This window comes from Oryctolagus cuniculus, chromosome 5 (genome assembly GCF_964237555.1).
Source record: "Oryctolagus cuniculus chromosome 5, mOryCun1.1, whole genome shotgun sequence".
Lineage (NCBI taxonomy): Eukaryota > Metazoa > Chordata > Mammalia > Lagomorpha > Leporidae > Oryctolagus > Oryctolagus cuniculus.
In genome coordinates this window covers 604756-620088 of record NC_091436.1, presented here as the reverse complement: position 1 = coordinate 620088, position 15333 = coordinate 604756, and the positions used below count along the sequence as shown (strand labels likewise).

At 47.4% G+C, this 15333-nt stretch overlaps 1 protein-coding gene across 1 annotated transcript in view; it reads right to left on the bottom strand.

Moving 5' to 3' along the window:
* Nucleotides 1-3793: 3793 nt before the first annotated feature.
* Nucleotides 3794-15333, bottom strand: part of DYNLT2 (dynein light chain Tctex-type 2) — a 28058-nt gene continuing 16518 nt past the window's right edge. The window contains exons 2-4 of the mRNA XM_002723328.5: nucleotides 13516-13722; nucleotides 6930-7088; nucleotides 3794-4124 (exon numbers count right to left, since the gene is read on the bottom strand). Coding sequence (XP_002723374.2) covers nucleotides 4014-4124; nucleotides 6930-7088; nucleotides 13516-13722 — 477 coding nt within the window. The 3' untranslated portion in view covers nucleotides 3794-4013. The remainder of the gene's footprint in view (nucleotides 4125-6929; nucleotides 7089-13515; nucleotides 13723-15333) is intronic.

Genomic DNA, 15333 nt, shown 5'->3' with positions numbered 1-15333 from the left:
GAAGTAAATGGTTGTACTAGCATACTTCAAAAGGATTGTGGAAAAATAAGACTTTTCAAATTAATGCATAGTTTTTTTCATAATACACATTTTCCACGTACTTTTTGAAGACCCTTTCATCTATGTGAATTTCAAAATTTTTGGCCCCAAAACAAATGTACCTTTTAATTCCATTTTCTGGGAGTTTTTGAAGTACTTTTGAACATCCAGACAGCATGCACTTCCAGCGGCTGCAAGGTCGAAGGGCGCCGAGTGCCTCCCCCGCTCTGTGGCATCAGGGACTGACAGACAAAAGGAGCTTCTGCCTGAGAGGGCGGCAGAGACTCTTCCGGGGGAAACTCAGGTCACTCACTGCGCTCGAATGATTCTGTGGCACTGGGTACGCCTCTTCCTTGTGGTTCCTTCAGTTCAGAGGGAAACTGCCGCAGGAAGTTAGGTGTTGCGTGTGCAGCACGGTGGTCCGGTGACTCCAGAGTGATTGCAACACCTCACAGGCTCATGGTGAAATGCTGCCTGGGTGGAGTAGGTGAGGAGGTAGATGATGGCTGGGCAGAGGTTTGTTGCTACAAGCCTCAACATAGCTTCCAGGGGAAGAGGGTTGGATGAGGTTTGGGATAGGGAAAGCAACAATGGAAATGTTCATCTGCTATTAGGAGAATCACGTAAAAAAAGAAGTCACTTAACCCACTCTGGAATAGAAGGGAGAAAGAAGTGTTGTTAGGATTGGAGATGTTTATAGTGCACCTGGCATTCACCAAACCTCAGAAAATGGCAGAGTGTGACATAACAGAGAATCTGAAACTTTCTTTCTTTTTTTTTTTTTTTTCTTACAGGCAGAGTTAGACAATGAGAGAGAGACAGAGAGAAAGGTCTTCCTTTGCTGTTGGTTCACCCCCCAAATAGCTGCTACAGCTGGCGCACTGTGCTGATCCGAAGCCAGGAGCCAGGTACTCATCCTGGTCTCCCATGGGGTGCAGGGCCCAAGCACTTGGGCCATCCTCCACTGCACTCCCGGGCCACAGCAGAGAGCTGGCCTGGAAGAGGAGCAACCGGGACAGAATCCGGCGCCCCAACAGGGACTAGAACCTGGGGTGCCGGCGCCGCAGGCGGAGGATTAGCCAAGTGAGCCCGCGGCGCCGGCCGATGAAACTTTCTAAGAAGGCAGAAGAATCTGTATTCACTTGAAAGGCAGCTGAGGCATTTTGAGGCAGCAAATGACATGTAATCAGAGATACGAAGTCATCAGAGGTAAGTTTCCAAGATGGTGGCATCATCAGTTTCGCATGTGAAGCGTGGGGATGAGACTTGAAGCAAAGAAAAGTGGGCCACAGGTTTTCTCACTGGTTCACTGTGGAGGCGTTTACCACAACAAACAGAGGTTGAGTTGCTTGACACCAGTCCCTCTCATCCCCTCAATGCAATGAAGGTTCATTGAGGGCAAGGGCTTCTCTGCTCTGTCTTCCATGGTACAATCTACATGTCACTCACTGCTAGGAATATGGTAGACGTAGGATATTTCTGGACAAAAAGTTAACAAACTAATTAGATGAAAAAAGGGGGCAATTGCAATAGATGTGAGGAAAGTGAATAGATGTGAGGACCCAGATGAGAGAGATGCAGTATTGGAAAAGAGGGGAGGATTTGAAGTTGTTTCAAGACATTCATAGTACAGAGGATTGGACAATTAAGCTCATATGGGTGGAGAGAAGAGCAAGAGAAGGAAAAGAGCTGAAAGCAATTCAGAAATATCAACTCTACACATGTAAACAACACTTGAGAATTTATGCTCTCTGCACAAGTCCTTGATTGTTATACTAAGTGAATGCATATGCTAACCTTAGGAGAAAGGCGTAATTCTCATTTTACAAATAAGTCTATGAGGCTGTCTACTTTAATACTAGGCAGTATATTTTCTTTTCTTTAAGATTTATTTATTTGAGATGCAGAGTTATAAATAGAGAGACAGAGAGAGATGGTGTCCATTCACTGGTTCACTACTCAAATGGCTGCAGTGACTGGAGCTGGGCCGATCCAAAGCTAGGAGCCAGGAGCTTCTTCCTGGTCTCTCACGTGGGCACGGGGGCCAAAGGGCTTGGGCCATCTTTCACTGCTTTCCCAGGTGCATCAGCAGGGAGCTGGACCAGAAGTGGAGCAGCCAGGACTCGAACCGGTGCCCTTATGGAATGCCGGCATTGCAGGCAGAAGCTTAACCTACTATGCCCCAGCACCAGCCCCTAGGCAGTACATTTTCCAACTAATTTGTCCCAATGAGTTTATCAGGAATACACATTGCTTGAAATGGTCCATTTCACAGGTTTGCTACTACTGGATTTTTCTATGGCCAAGCTTGGCAGTTGATAGCTATCAGTTGGTAACTATCTTGTCAGTGCTCTGTGATATGACTTTTGTTAGTCCTGGGGCACTCATCCTGCCCCAAATGTGAGAGACACATGAGATGGTGTTCTTGCCAAGGTTTCATACGGGTCCTTGACTATAACTAGGAAAGTCGCATAGGTAATCGCAGACATCGCTGCTTGCCTTCCCGAGTACACCCTCAGCGTCCTTGCTAGAGGAGTCCCCGTGACACCTCGTCTCCGCTCTCCCCACCTGACCCTGTGCTTCGTGGGTCCCCGTGACACCTCGTCTCCGCTCTCCCCACCTGACCCTGTGCTTCGTGGGTCCCCGTGACACCTCTCTCCGCTCTCCCCACCTGACCCTGTGCTTCGTGGGTCCCCGTGACACCTCGTCTCCGCTCTCCCCACCTGACCCTGAGCTTCGTGGAGGGTGGGCTCCTGTCCCACCCCACAGGAGTGGATTGTTGCTGGTCCGGTCATGGGAAAGTGATTAGTGTGCAAAGTTGACAAACAGACCCAGAAGACTGCAGGGAGGGTGGGAAGAAAGAGAGACCCTGGGTCCTCGGTTAAATGCCTGAGAAATAAAAGTTTCCTCATTTCTCTAAACAATTACGTTGCCCTTGCCTGACTGGGTTAGAAATTTGACACAGCAGCTTAAATCAACGCATGGATGACAGGATCCTGTAAATGAGCTTCTGGTTCAAGTCCCAGTCATTCTGCTTCTGATCAAGCTTCTTAACAAGGCGCACTTTGGGAAGCGCAGGTGATGGCTCAAGTACTTGAGTCCCTGCCCTGCAGGTGGGAGACCTGGAGGAAGTTCTGGGCTCCCAGCTTTGGCTTGGCCTGGACCTAGCTGTTGCAGGCATTTGGGGAGTGAACCAGTGGATCAAGAATCTCTCTCTTGGCCGGCGCCATGGCTCACTAGGCTAATCCTCCACCTGCGGCGCGGGCACACCAAGTTCTAGTCCCAGTCGGGGCGCCGGATTCTGTCCCGGTTGCCCCTCTTCCAGTCCAGCTCTCTGCTGTGGCCCCGGGAGGGCAGTGGAGGATGGCCCAAATGCTTGGGCCCTGCACCCACATGGGAGACCAGGAGAAGCACCTGGCTCCTGGCTTCGGATCAGTGCGGTGTGCCAGCCACAGCGGCCATTGGAGGGTGAATCAACGGTAAAGGAAGACCTTTCTCTCTGTCTCTCTCTCTCACTGTCCACTCTGCCTGTCCAAAAAAAAAAAAAAAAAAAAAAAAAGAATCTCTCTCTTGTCTGTTTTCCTGTCCTGGTCTCCCATAGGGTGCAGGGCCCAAACACTCCGGCCATTTGATACTTTACAAGATTGTATCTTAATTTCCTGCAGCAAATTCTAATTTTCATAACTCTAAAAAGAATATCTCTCTTTATTATTATTCACTATAAGAATTCATAAATACACACACCTCATACTACTTTTGTATAACACAATGTTAATAAATACAACTGGGAAGTATAAATTTAAAAATCTAGTTTTCTTGTTTGTTGTTACAAGAATTCCATTAAAAACTCAATTGTAGATAACAATGTAGTTAATCAAAGCTACCATGAGGTTCACAATCTATATATTTCATTTATCTTTTTTTCATTTATCTTTGAGAAGTTGGAATGTAAACCCTTTAGTATGGGAATCAAGCTATTCACAGTAAAGAGCAAATACCAGCGCCAGTGCTACGTAAGATTCAGCTTCATGCTTCGCTTCAACCCAGCTGTCCCAAGCAACGTCCCAGATCCATCTGCTGGCAATCTATAAGAGAAATTTTTAAAAGACCAACTTTAGATTGAGCATGTTAGGTGGTTGTCAAATCTACACTAGTTTGGATGTTTAAACCAGGTGACTTTGTATCATATGAAGTCACATTTAAGAAGTACTCTGTCCAGTCTTCCCTTTCATGAAGAGTGATGCCACATGGACCCACCCTCTCATTTGTGCAGAGGCTGGTGTTTATCCACCAGGGTGCCACCTTAGCTGAGTGTGTGCAGAGGCAGGGGCAGAGGCAGAGGCCTCTGTGCTGCCGTCCAGCAGTCCTGCATAAACACCACTCTGCTACATTACAGTCCATGCTAAGAACTTCTCCTGGGGCCGGCGCTGTGACATGGTGGGTAAAGCCACCACCTGGGTGGCAGTGTCGACATCCCATAAGGGCGCCGGTTCGAGTCCTGGCTACTCCACTTCCCATCCAGCTCTCTACTATGGCCTGGGAAGGCAGTGGAAGATGGCTCAGGTCCATGGGCCCCTGAACCCGCATGGGAGACGCGGAAGAAACTTTTGGCTCCTGACTTCAGATTGGCACAGCTCTGGCCATTGCTGCCAACTGTGGGTTGAACCAGTGGATGGAAGACTCTCTCTCTCTCTCTCTCCCCCTCTCTCCCTCTCTCTCTCTACCTTTCCTTCTCTCTCTGTGTAACTCTGACTTTCAAATAAATAAATAAATAAATATTTTTAAAAAAGAAATTCTTCTCTCTACTCTTCAAATATTTTCAAATAAAAGTCTGTCCTGAAGTGAAGAAATGACATTGATTATACAGGCAGGCTGTTACAGAAAATCCTAACTCCTCTGTTCCACCTAGAAAGCCATACGCGATCTGACTGCAGCCTAACTGTGTGGACCAAGTATGGCCACATATTTATTCTCTGTGGTTTCTGTCAAGAGGTTGACCCTGTCCCCCCACCCTCTGAACAGGAGTTGGCCTTGATTTGTTGGCCAACAGAGTGTGACACCCACAGTTTGCTAGCCAGGTCTTCAGAGGTCTTGCAGCATCTGCTGGACCCCCATGTAAGGAAGCCCACTCTGCACTGGAGGATGATGGCTTATGGGCAGGAGAATTCTGTGCCCTAGCCAGCAGCCAGCAACAGCTCTCAGATGTGTGAGGAGACCAATGTGGACCTGTGGGCCCAGAGGTCACCAGGGGACAGCAGACAGACCCAGCAGCTGATCCAGAGGGATCTGGCCCATAAAGAGGTGCGCAAACAAATGGCTGCCATTCCAAGCTGCTAAGCTCTGCGGTGGTTTGATGTGAAGCAGTATTAGCAGACATATTACTCCACTCCACTCTCCTCTAGCTAAATACAGCCAACTGCCCTTGTGATTAATCCAGCACACCAAATCCCCCCCTCACCCCCCCCCCCCCGCCTTTTGATCTTCACACTCAAAGCTAACTCTTCTTGGAATGTTCTCTCTCATCTTTCATGCCACTGGTTCCTGCTGTCATTCGAGCGGTACCCAAGTAACCACTCACGTCACACCTTATATCATCCTACCTTAACTTCCTTTCTTATTTTTTTTCTTTTTTATTTTTTGACAGGCAGAGTGGACAGTGAGAGAGAGAGAGAGAGAGAGAGAGAGAGAGAGACAGAGAGAAAGGTCTTCCTTTGCCGTTGGTTCACCCCTCAAATGGCCGCCGCGGCCGGCGCGCTGGGTGCCGGTGCACTGCGCTGATCTGAAGCCAGGAGCCAGGTGCTTCCTCCTGGTCTCCCATGTGGGTGCAGGGCCCAAGCATTTGGGCCATCCTCCACTGCCTTCCCGGGCCACAGCAGAGAGCTGGCCTGGAAGAGGGGCAACCGGGACAGAATCCGGCGCCCCGACCGGGACTAGAACCCGGTGTGCTGGCGCCGCAGGCGGAGGATTAGCCTAGTGAGCTGCGGCACTGACCCTTAACTTCCTTTCTAGAGCACTTAGCTCCATCCAGAATTGTCCCGTTGTGTAGGTGTGTGTTGAGGGTGGCAGGTCCACCTTCGTCTTGTGACTGATGTCTTGCCTGACCCCCCCTTCAGTCTCCCTCCCCGTGCTTCAGTATGCAGCACCCTCCTGCTGCAGGCCTCCGGAATGTTCCAAACAGCAGGGTCTCTGCAGCCCTCAATATTCACTGTCAATTCCCTAGATACCGACACAGCCTAGTGTATTTACAAATAGTGTTAATAACCTTACTGCTTACTGAGGGCTCTGTGAGGTGAATCTGTTGAGGAATTCAATGCAGATAATTTCACTTAATCTTCATAACAACTCTGGGAAGTAGGTGTTATCACCACCATTTTGTAAGGAAGCCACTCTGCCAAGGCCTCAGCCATGCAGGCTGCTGTCTCGACTTACTCCTGGGCAAGCTGATGCAGGCCCGGGCTGTTGCCACGACCCCTGAGTTGTGCTGCATTATGCCCTTGGCTGGAGCGGGTGCTCCTTCAGAGCCACAGTGCACACTCTTTGTATTTTCCTCAGGATTCTGCCACCTAGACAAAAGTGTCTGTCCCCTTTCTCTCTCTCTGAAATTTACTGGTTAATTAATTAACTTAAATGACATAAATTGTCCAAGCTGATATGACCAAAGCACAGGATAACTATGCAATTTAATAAATTATTCATAGTAAAATACAACTTCTATTGTATTGCTTTTCAAACAGTTTAGAGTGAAATGAAATATGTTTACAAAATGGTCCTTCCATTCGAGAGGACCCTCAGAGTATTGAAGTACCCTGGAGTCCCCACGATAAATATTAAATCACTGGGTGGGGGGGAGATACCTCAGGGTTCCAACCGATGGATCAATGAGTACTTACATTTATTGCTTGACCAGTCTTTTGAATAAATAATACTTTTATAATGAACTTATAACGATGGAACCCAAATTCTTTGACTGCTAACAATATGCGGTCTGCCAATTCAAGTGACAGATGAGAGAAGACTTTATCATCATATTTGACATCTTTAAGACTTTCCTTTGAAAAACAAGTTAAGGAAAATATTTTAATTTTCAATGTAAAAATACAAGTAGAACATATATCTAAGTAATACACTATTTTAAAAGTTAAAAGTATACATATTCCTAACAAAGTATTGATAAATAAATGTTATGCTTCCTAGTTTACACTTCAATGATAATTTTTTAAAGATATATTTATTTATTTGAAAGTCAGACTTGCACACAGAGAGAGGAGAGGCAGAGAGAGGTCAGTCTTCCATCCACTGGTTCACTCCCCAATTTGACTGCAACAGCCAGAGCTATGCCGATCTGAAACCAGGAGCCAGGAGCTTCCTCTGGGTCTTTCCACATGGGTGCAGGGACCCAAGGACTTGGGCCATCTTCTACTGCTTTCCCAGGCCACAGCTGAGAGCTGAATGGGAAGTGGAGCAGCTGGGACTCGAACCGGTGCCCATATGGGATGCTGGTACTGCAGGCAGCAACTGTACTCGCTGCGCCACAGTGCCGGCCCCAGTGATAATTTTTTTAAAAATCTGTTTTATTAGTGCTGGCACTATGGCACAGCGTGTTAAGCTGCCACTTGCAATGCCAGCATTCCATGTCAGACTGTTAGTTAAAGTCCCAGTTGCTCTGCTTCCTATCCAGCTTCCTGCTAACGTCTGGGAAGGCAGCAGCAGATGACTCAAGTACCTGGGCCCCAGCCATCCAAGTGGGAGACAGTACGTGGCTCCTGGCTAATGGTCTGGCTAGACCCAGCCCTGGCTGCTGCAGCCACTTGGGGACTGAACCAGCAGTTGGAAGATCTCTCTATCTCTGTGTGTCAGATCTTTTAAAAATCTGTCTTGTGTTTTGGAATCACGTTTCATTGCTCTTCCTTACCAACACTAGGCTGTAGTTTTATTTCACCAGACTACTCTTGTTAACCTGTTGTTAGGGCTACACAGGGGAATTTCAAAAGAAGGCTTCTGGAAATTCTTAGGCAGACACTTTTTAAAAATGCATAGGCCTGCACCAGGTCGCTGCTGTCTTCCTCGGCTTCCTCAGGCCAACCCCTACTTCTTCTTGACCCTCTTGCCACCACTCCTCACTCTGCTGCATTTTCCTTTGGCCTCCAGGGAAATGCAAAGAAATCAGAGGTAGCTGACTGTACTTCCTCATAAATTAGAGTGTAGCCTGCTGGCACGACAGGCCATGCTGCCTTTGCTGGGCCAGTCTCACGTGCACCAGCAGTTCCCACTGCTCGGTCCTCCCAACCGCATGCGGGCCCAACAGCTTGTTTCTGGACTGCACAACCAAAGAAACTGCCTTTCATTTCGTTTATTTAAAATACTTGGCTTGGTCTTGGTGCCTGTCAGAAACTTACGTATCCGAAACAGTCCAGCAGCACGATTTGCGCTGGGACTCTGGCGGTGGCTCAGTCTTCCCCCTGTCAGCTGCTCCACCTGTTGGCTGCTCCCCCTGTCAGCTGCTCCACCTGTTGGCTGCTCCCCCTGTCAGCTGCTCCCCCTGGTGGCTGCTCCCCCTGTCGGCTGCTCCCCCTGTCAGCTGCTCCGCCTATCAGCTGCTCCCCTTGTCGGCTGCTCCCCCTGTCGGCTGCTCCCCCTGTCAGCTGCTCCACCTGTTGGCTGCTCCCCCTGTCGGCTGCTCCGCGCTCCTCCGAAACCAAGCTCCATCTTTCCTCCGAGCAAACTCAACTCACCACTGTCTTTCTAGAAACATCTCCAACCACATGTGGGCCTCACACTGACCTTCAGAGCCCTGAGATGCTGCTCCAGGTTATATTGGCAACTTTGTTCCCCTAGTTTCTTAAGACAGCAAAATTGGGCTTTACCTTTGTTTATCTATGGTTATTATCACGTCCACTTCACTTATTCCTGTTAGTTTTTCACAGCTTTCAGCACGTGAACGGGGAGTTGTTCCCCAAGTGCATTGTTTTAAGAGCTGTGAGGCCTGGGGCGGGCATTTGGCGCAAGTTAGGACACACACGGGCCGCACTGGAGTGCTGGCGTTTGAGCCCTTCCCATTTCAGGGTCCTGCTACCGCGCCCTGGGAGGCAGCAGGTGATGGCTCAGGTAATGGATCTCTGTCCTCCACATGGACCTGAGTTCCTGACTCACAGCTTCACCTGGTTGCAGTCCCAGCTATTGCAGCCATTTGAGAAATGAATCAGCAAATGGGAGATAGCCTGCTTGATTGCTTGCTTTATTTCCTCTCCCTCTCTCCCTCTCTCCCTCTCTCCCTCTCTCCCTCTCTCCCTCTCTCCCTCTCTCCCTCTCTCCCTCTCCTTCCTACTCCCCAACTTACAATCTATGTGTATAAAAAGAACTCTGAGGACTGGCTAGAAGAAAAAGCCATACATCTACAGGGTTATCAGAGCGACTTCCATCTTCCCCCAAATCCCTCTCTTCTCAGTCCCTACACCTGGGAGGTCCCAGTGTTCTGAAACTGCCCCCTGCTCTTTCCATCTTGGGCTGTGGCCCCTCGGCCTCACCCACCAGTGGGCCACTCACACTTGCCTTGACTCTGACTTTACCCAGGAATGTGGCTGCCCAGAGTCTTGTGAGAAGACACAGTAGTTGGAAGTTAAAATGAGTGGGTAAGGGCACATTCTTCCCCGTTCTCCACGCAGAGGGACTGTATTCCTGCCCCTGTTCTCCTTGCCCCTGCTCCCCATCCGCTCCTCTGGTCTGCCCCAGAGAATCCAGGCCTTCCCTACCTGAAACCCCGATGTTAATAGATACTGAGCACAAACTATGGGACGATGCCCCCCAAGCTCTGTCAATGCCTCCTACTTCCACTTCTGCTACTTCTACACTCCGTGCTCCTTCAGACCGAACAGAGAACCCTGGTCATCCAACCTCCGGGTCCCACGAGCTGTTCCAGCGCCAGCATTCTCAGTGCAGGTCTGTACGGTGTTATACTTTCAACACTATTTGAAATCCCACCATAGTCAGTACATTTGAATTCAGCCCCTAAGGTAAGGCCGAGTGAGAGACACACCAAAAACATACTCTTATATCACAAATGCTGCTTGTTAGAGTTTAGATCAGAGCAGCAGGTAGTGATTATTGTATTAAGTTGAACTGCATTTATTTTCTGAATCCATGAGCCATATCTTTGCCAAATATCATCTGGAAATGATTAATTCAGTTAGAAATGTATCTGTGTGCATAATAATGGAGGGAGACTGGAAGGTGGTATACAGGATCAAAGTATGCCACCCTAAAGCACCCACTTGCGCATTCATCATTTTGAGTTAAAGGCTCTCAAAAATCAGCGGATGCTTTCCTTTCGTTCCTGAAACCAACAGGTGACACTCCTACGTGAAAGTGATCTCTGTGCCAGGAAGATGGAGAGTGGAGACTGTGGAGTGAAATGAATAAACATTGCTAACCTAACTCTCATATCTTTTTAAAAATTTAATTTTCTTGAAAGGCAGAGCAACAGAGAGGGAGGAACGAGAGAGCCCTACCACCCACTGGTTCACTCTCCAGGGGCTGCAACAGCCAGGGCTGGGCCGGGCTGAGGCTAGAAGCTGGGAACTCCATCCTTGTCTCTCACTGATGGCAGGGGCCTGAGTACTCGGGCCATTATCTGCTGCCTTTGCTGGCATGCCTAGCAGGAAACTCGGCTGGGATTCAAATGGGCGCCCCATTATGGCCTGCCCGCATAATTCTCCCAAGTGACCACATTACCCCCTAAAAGGAGGTGGTGGGAGGTGCTCACTCCGCCTGAGACAAGGCCAAGAGAAAATACTGAGGATGTCCCCTCTCTCTACTTCCCTGCCCCCACCCCTTCTCTTCTGGCCCATTCTAACTATGCCACATTGTCACCTTCTGAGTAAACGTTATCAGTTTGAGCACCGCATGTGTGCCTGTGCTCAGACCCCACGTCTCCCACATCACCAGCTTGCACTGCATGCGACCTCAGCATACTCCGGGGCAGGAATGTGCACCACCACAAGGTCTCAGCTTCTCTCAGGTGTGGGTGGCTGCAGCCAGGTCTCCCACATTCTCTGGCCTAAAGTTTTGGGGGTGCACACTCTGTGCTTCGATTGCAATTACTTTCATAAAAGAATGCAAACATAGTCGTCTCTCTCACCCCAGCCACGCTCCTCCCACCAGTACCAACTGGCACTTGCCTGAGAGTGATGCAATCAAAATCCCCAGTACCCAGTCCTGAATGTCATGAACCCAGTGTTGAAACCCTTAATGTCTAAAGCTTCTGAAAATAAGCCCCCAAAATTAAAAGTCCGAATGTTGAAATCTGAAAATTCTAGAATTTCTGTTCATTTATGTATCAAAGATTGGAAAAAATGCAGATAACTTGATAAATGCTTATTTGACGATTTGGTGGACTTGGCAGAAGATTGATTTCAGATGGCTCCCCAAACTACAATGCGGTATTTGGATTTGTATGTGACCAGGATTCCTTTAATTTATTAATATCTATTTATTTATTGACAGAGACAGATGAGAGCTGCCATCTGCTGGCGCACACCCCCAAATGCGCGCAGCCTCAGGCATAGCAGAAATCTGGGAACTCAGTCCAGGTCTCCCATGGGGGTGAGGGGAACTGAGAACATGCTGGCCCTAGACAGCCGGCAAGGCGGTCAGGAGCATCACCTGTTGGCGCCTGTCTGAGGAGCATCTGGACAGAGCTACACGTCTCTTCTGATGTGACTGGAGCGATGTGTGCACAGGCTCTGTTTCACCTAAGTTATCTGAAGTGACCTTGCATAATCCTTTGTTCTTCATCTATATGTTCCTTAACTGTTTCCAGAAATGTCCTTAAAACTCATCAGCAGTCTTTTGTTGTTGTTAAAGATTTACTTATTAATTTGAAAGGCAGAGTTACAGAGAGAGAAGAGATAGAAAGAGAACTATTCGCTAGTTCACTCCTCAAACGGCTGCAATAGCTAGGGCTGTGCCAGGCCAACGCCAGGAGCCGGAAGCCGGGAGCCAGGAGTTTCTTCCAGGTCTCCCACGTGTTAGCAGGGCCCCAGGCACTTGGGCCATGTTCTGCTCCTTTCCCAGGTGCATTAGCAGGGAGCTGGATCGAAAGTGGTGCAGCTGGAACTTGAACTGGCACCCATACGGTATGCTGGTGTTGCAGGCGGCAGCATTACTAGCTACACCACAATGCTGGCCCTTGAGATGAGGGCGCCTTAACTGGAGAGTTAACTGCTAGGCCAAAGGCCCACTGCATGACTAAAGTTTCTAAAAGTGGGGCCGTCTTCATGGCGTAGAGCGTAAAGACGCCACCTGTGATGCCAGCACCCCATGTGGGTGTAGGTTTGTGTCCCATTTGTGTCCCAGCTGTTCCATTTCCAATCCAGCTTCCTGCTTCCTAATGGCCTGGAAAAAGCAGAGGAAGATCCAAGGATTTGGGTCCCTGCCACCCACGTGGGAGACCCAGATGAAGCTCCTGGCTCCTGGTCTAGTGCTGACCATTGCAGTCATCTGGGAATGAACCAGCAGATGGAAGATCTCTCACTCTCTGCAGCTGTGACTTTCAAAATCTTTTTTTTTTTTTTTTGACAGGCAGAGTGGACAGTGAGAGAGAGAGAGACAGAGAGAAAGGTCTTCCTTTTGCCGTTGGTTCACCCCCTCAATGGCTGCTGTGGCCAGCGCATCACGCTGATCCGAAGCCAGGAGCCAGGTGCTTCTCCTGGTCTCCCATGCAGGTGCAGGGCCCAAGGACTTGGGCCATCCTCCACTGCGCTCCCTGGCCACAGCAGAGAGCTGGACTGGAAGAGGAGCAACCGGGACAATCCGGCGCCCCGACCGGGACTAGAACCCGAGGTGCGGGCGCCGCAGGCGGAGGATTAGCCTATTGAGCAGCGGCGCCGGCCCAAAATAAATCTTAAAAAAAAAGTTTATAAAAGTGAATCTCAAGATGTGGCCAATAAAATGTGTTTATTTCCATAAATCCTAATGCATTTGGTAGAAAATTAAGAAAGAGTGACTTGGCCACATGATATGTCAACAATGAAAACTTCAGGTTTATAGCTACATAATTTGGGGCCGGCTTTGTGGTGTGGCCGGTTAAGCCTCTGCTTGCATTGCCAACATCCCATACAGGTCCTGATTCAAGTTAAGGCTGCTCCAATTCTGATCCAGCTCTGGGCTAATGCATCTGGGAAAGTAGCAGAAGATGGCCCAAGCTGAGACATCCACTTTCTGTGGCCCATAGACATTAGTGCAGATTGTTGGGCCTTTAGGCTTGGACTGCGGCTTATTGCAGTGGCTGCCCTGGTCCTCAGGCCCCTGGGCTCAGACTGTGTTACACACATTTTCCAGCTTGCAGACAGCAGGGTGTGGGCCTCTCAGCCTCTATAGTTGCATGAATCAATTCCTGTAATAAAATTTTTTATAATATCTTATTAGGCTGTTGTTATTCTGGAGAATCTTATTGCTTCTTTTATACATAGCTCAACCTACCTTTAATATCTGCTGGACTTTAGTTTCTACTGAATGAGCTTGGAATTTCTTCAATGGCTCCATTCTATAGGAATTAGCAAACTTTAATTTCGCCAGGGCACTCTTCCATTCTTTACCTATATCCACAATTGAGTCATCAAATGGAGGCTCCACATACTGAACATCATGAAAAGATTCTCTCAGTCTTTCTTTTAAGATCTGTGCATACTGAAGGGGGAGAAGGCAGAGAGAGAAAGAAGGTATTTTTAACTGTAAAATTCAATCTCATATTAAAGAACCCTGATATAGTTACAGCGGGGCAGGGCTGATGCAAACAAAAAGCTCGGGAATCTGTTATAAGGAGCTTCCGTGATAATGTAGTCACTACATTCAAGATTCACTCTTAGCTATCAACATAGCAAAAACATTTTTTATAAATTTCTACCTTTTCTTTTTCTGTAATTAACTTTTTAATTTTTTATTTCAATTTTAAGTAATTTTTAAAGGATTTTATTTCTTTATTCGAAAGGCATAGTTAGAGACAGGGAGAGATCTTCCATCTGCTGGTTCACTCCTCAGATGGCCACAACAGCCAGAGCTGAGCTGAGCTGAATCCAGGAGCCAGGAGCTTCTTCCAAATCTCCCAAGTGGGTACAGGGGCCTGAGCACTTGGGCCATCTTCCACTGCTTTCCCAGGCCATAAGCAGCAAGCTAGATTGGAAGAAGAGCAGTCAGGACATGAACTGTGGATGCTGGTGCCACCGGCAGAGGCTTAGCCTACTACGCCACAGTGCTGGCCCTGTTTTAATTAATTCTTAATAGACTCAGTATGATTTGTAGATACAAGTCTAATAACATAATGATATTCCTTTCCTCCCTCCTTCCCACCATATTCCTTCTACCTGTCTTTTTTTTTTTTAATTTTTGAGATAACTTATTTCACCAAATAAGAAGTTCACCAGATAAAAAGCCAAAAGACCCTAGTTTAGTGAGAATATAGACAATGGCTAACAATAATTGAATGGAAAAAAATGAGCATTTCACTCATTTACAACTTTTTGGTCGATTATTCATTCATAATTTCTTTCAGTGAAATAGAACCAGTAAGAATGTGACATATAAATTTTTCCTGTGTGGTTACAAGATAATAATCAAGTTCATTTAGACTTGATTTCCTCTCAAGAGTTTATACACAGGAATAGTTTTATGTACCTTGCAATGCAAATTAGTATATGTTGCATTTTTTTGTACTGTATTAATTACCATAGATCAGGGAAAACATATTTGTCTTTCTGGGACTGGTTTATTTCACTAAATATAATGGTTATCAGTTGCATCCATTTTGTTATGAAAGACATGATTTCATTCTTTTTTATGGCTAATATTCCATGGTGTCTATATACCATATTTTCTTTATTCAGTCATTGGTTGTTGGACATGAGTTGATTCCACATCTTAGCTATTGTGAATTGAGCTACAATAAACAAGGGGGTGCAGATCACTCTTTCGCATGCTGATTTCATTTCCCTTGGGTAAATTCCCAGGAGTGGGATGGCTGGGTCATATGGTAGATCCATTTTTGGATTTCTAAGGTATCTCCATACTGTCTTCCACAATGGCTGCACCAGTTTACATTCCCACAAACAGTGGATTAGGGTGCCTTTTTTGCCATATCCAGCATTTGTCATTTGTTGATTTCTGTATGAAAGCCATTCTAACTGGGGTGAAGTGGAAATTTACTGTGGTTTTGATTTGCATTTCCCTGATGGCTAGTGATTCTGAGCACTTTTTCATGTATCTCTTAGTCATTTGATTTTTCTCTTTTGAAAATGCCTGTTC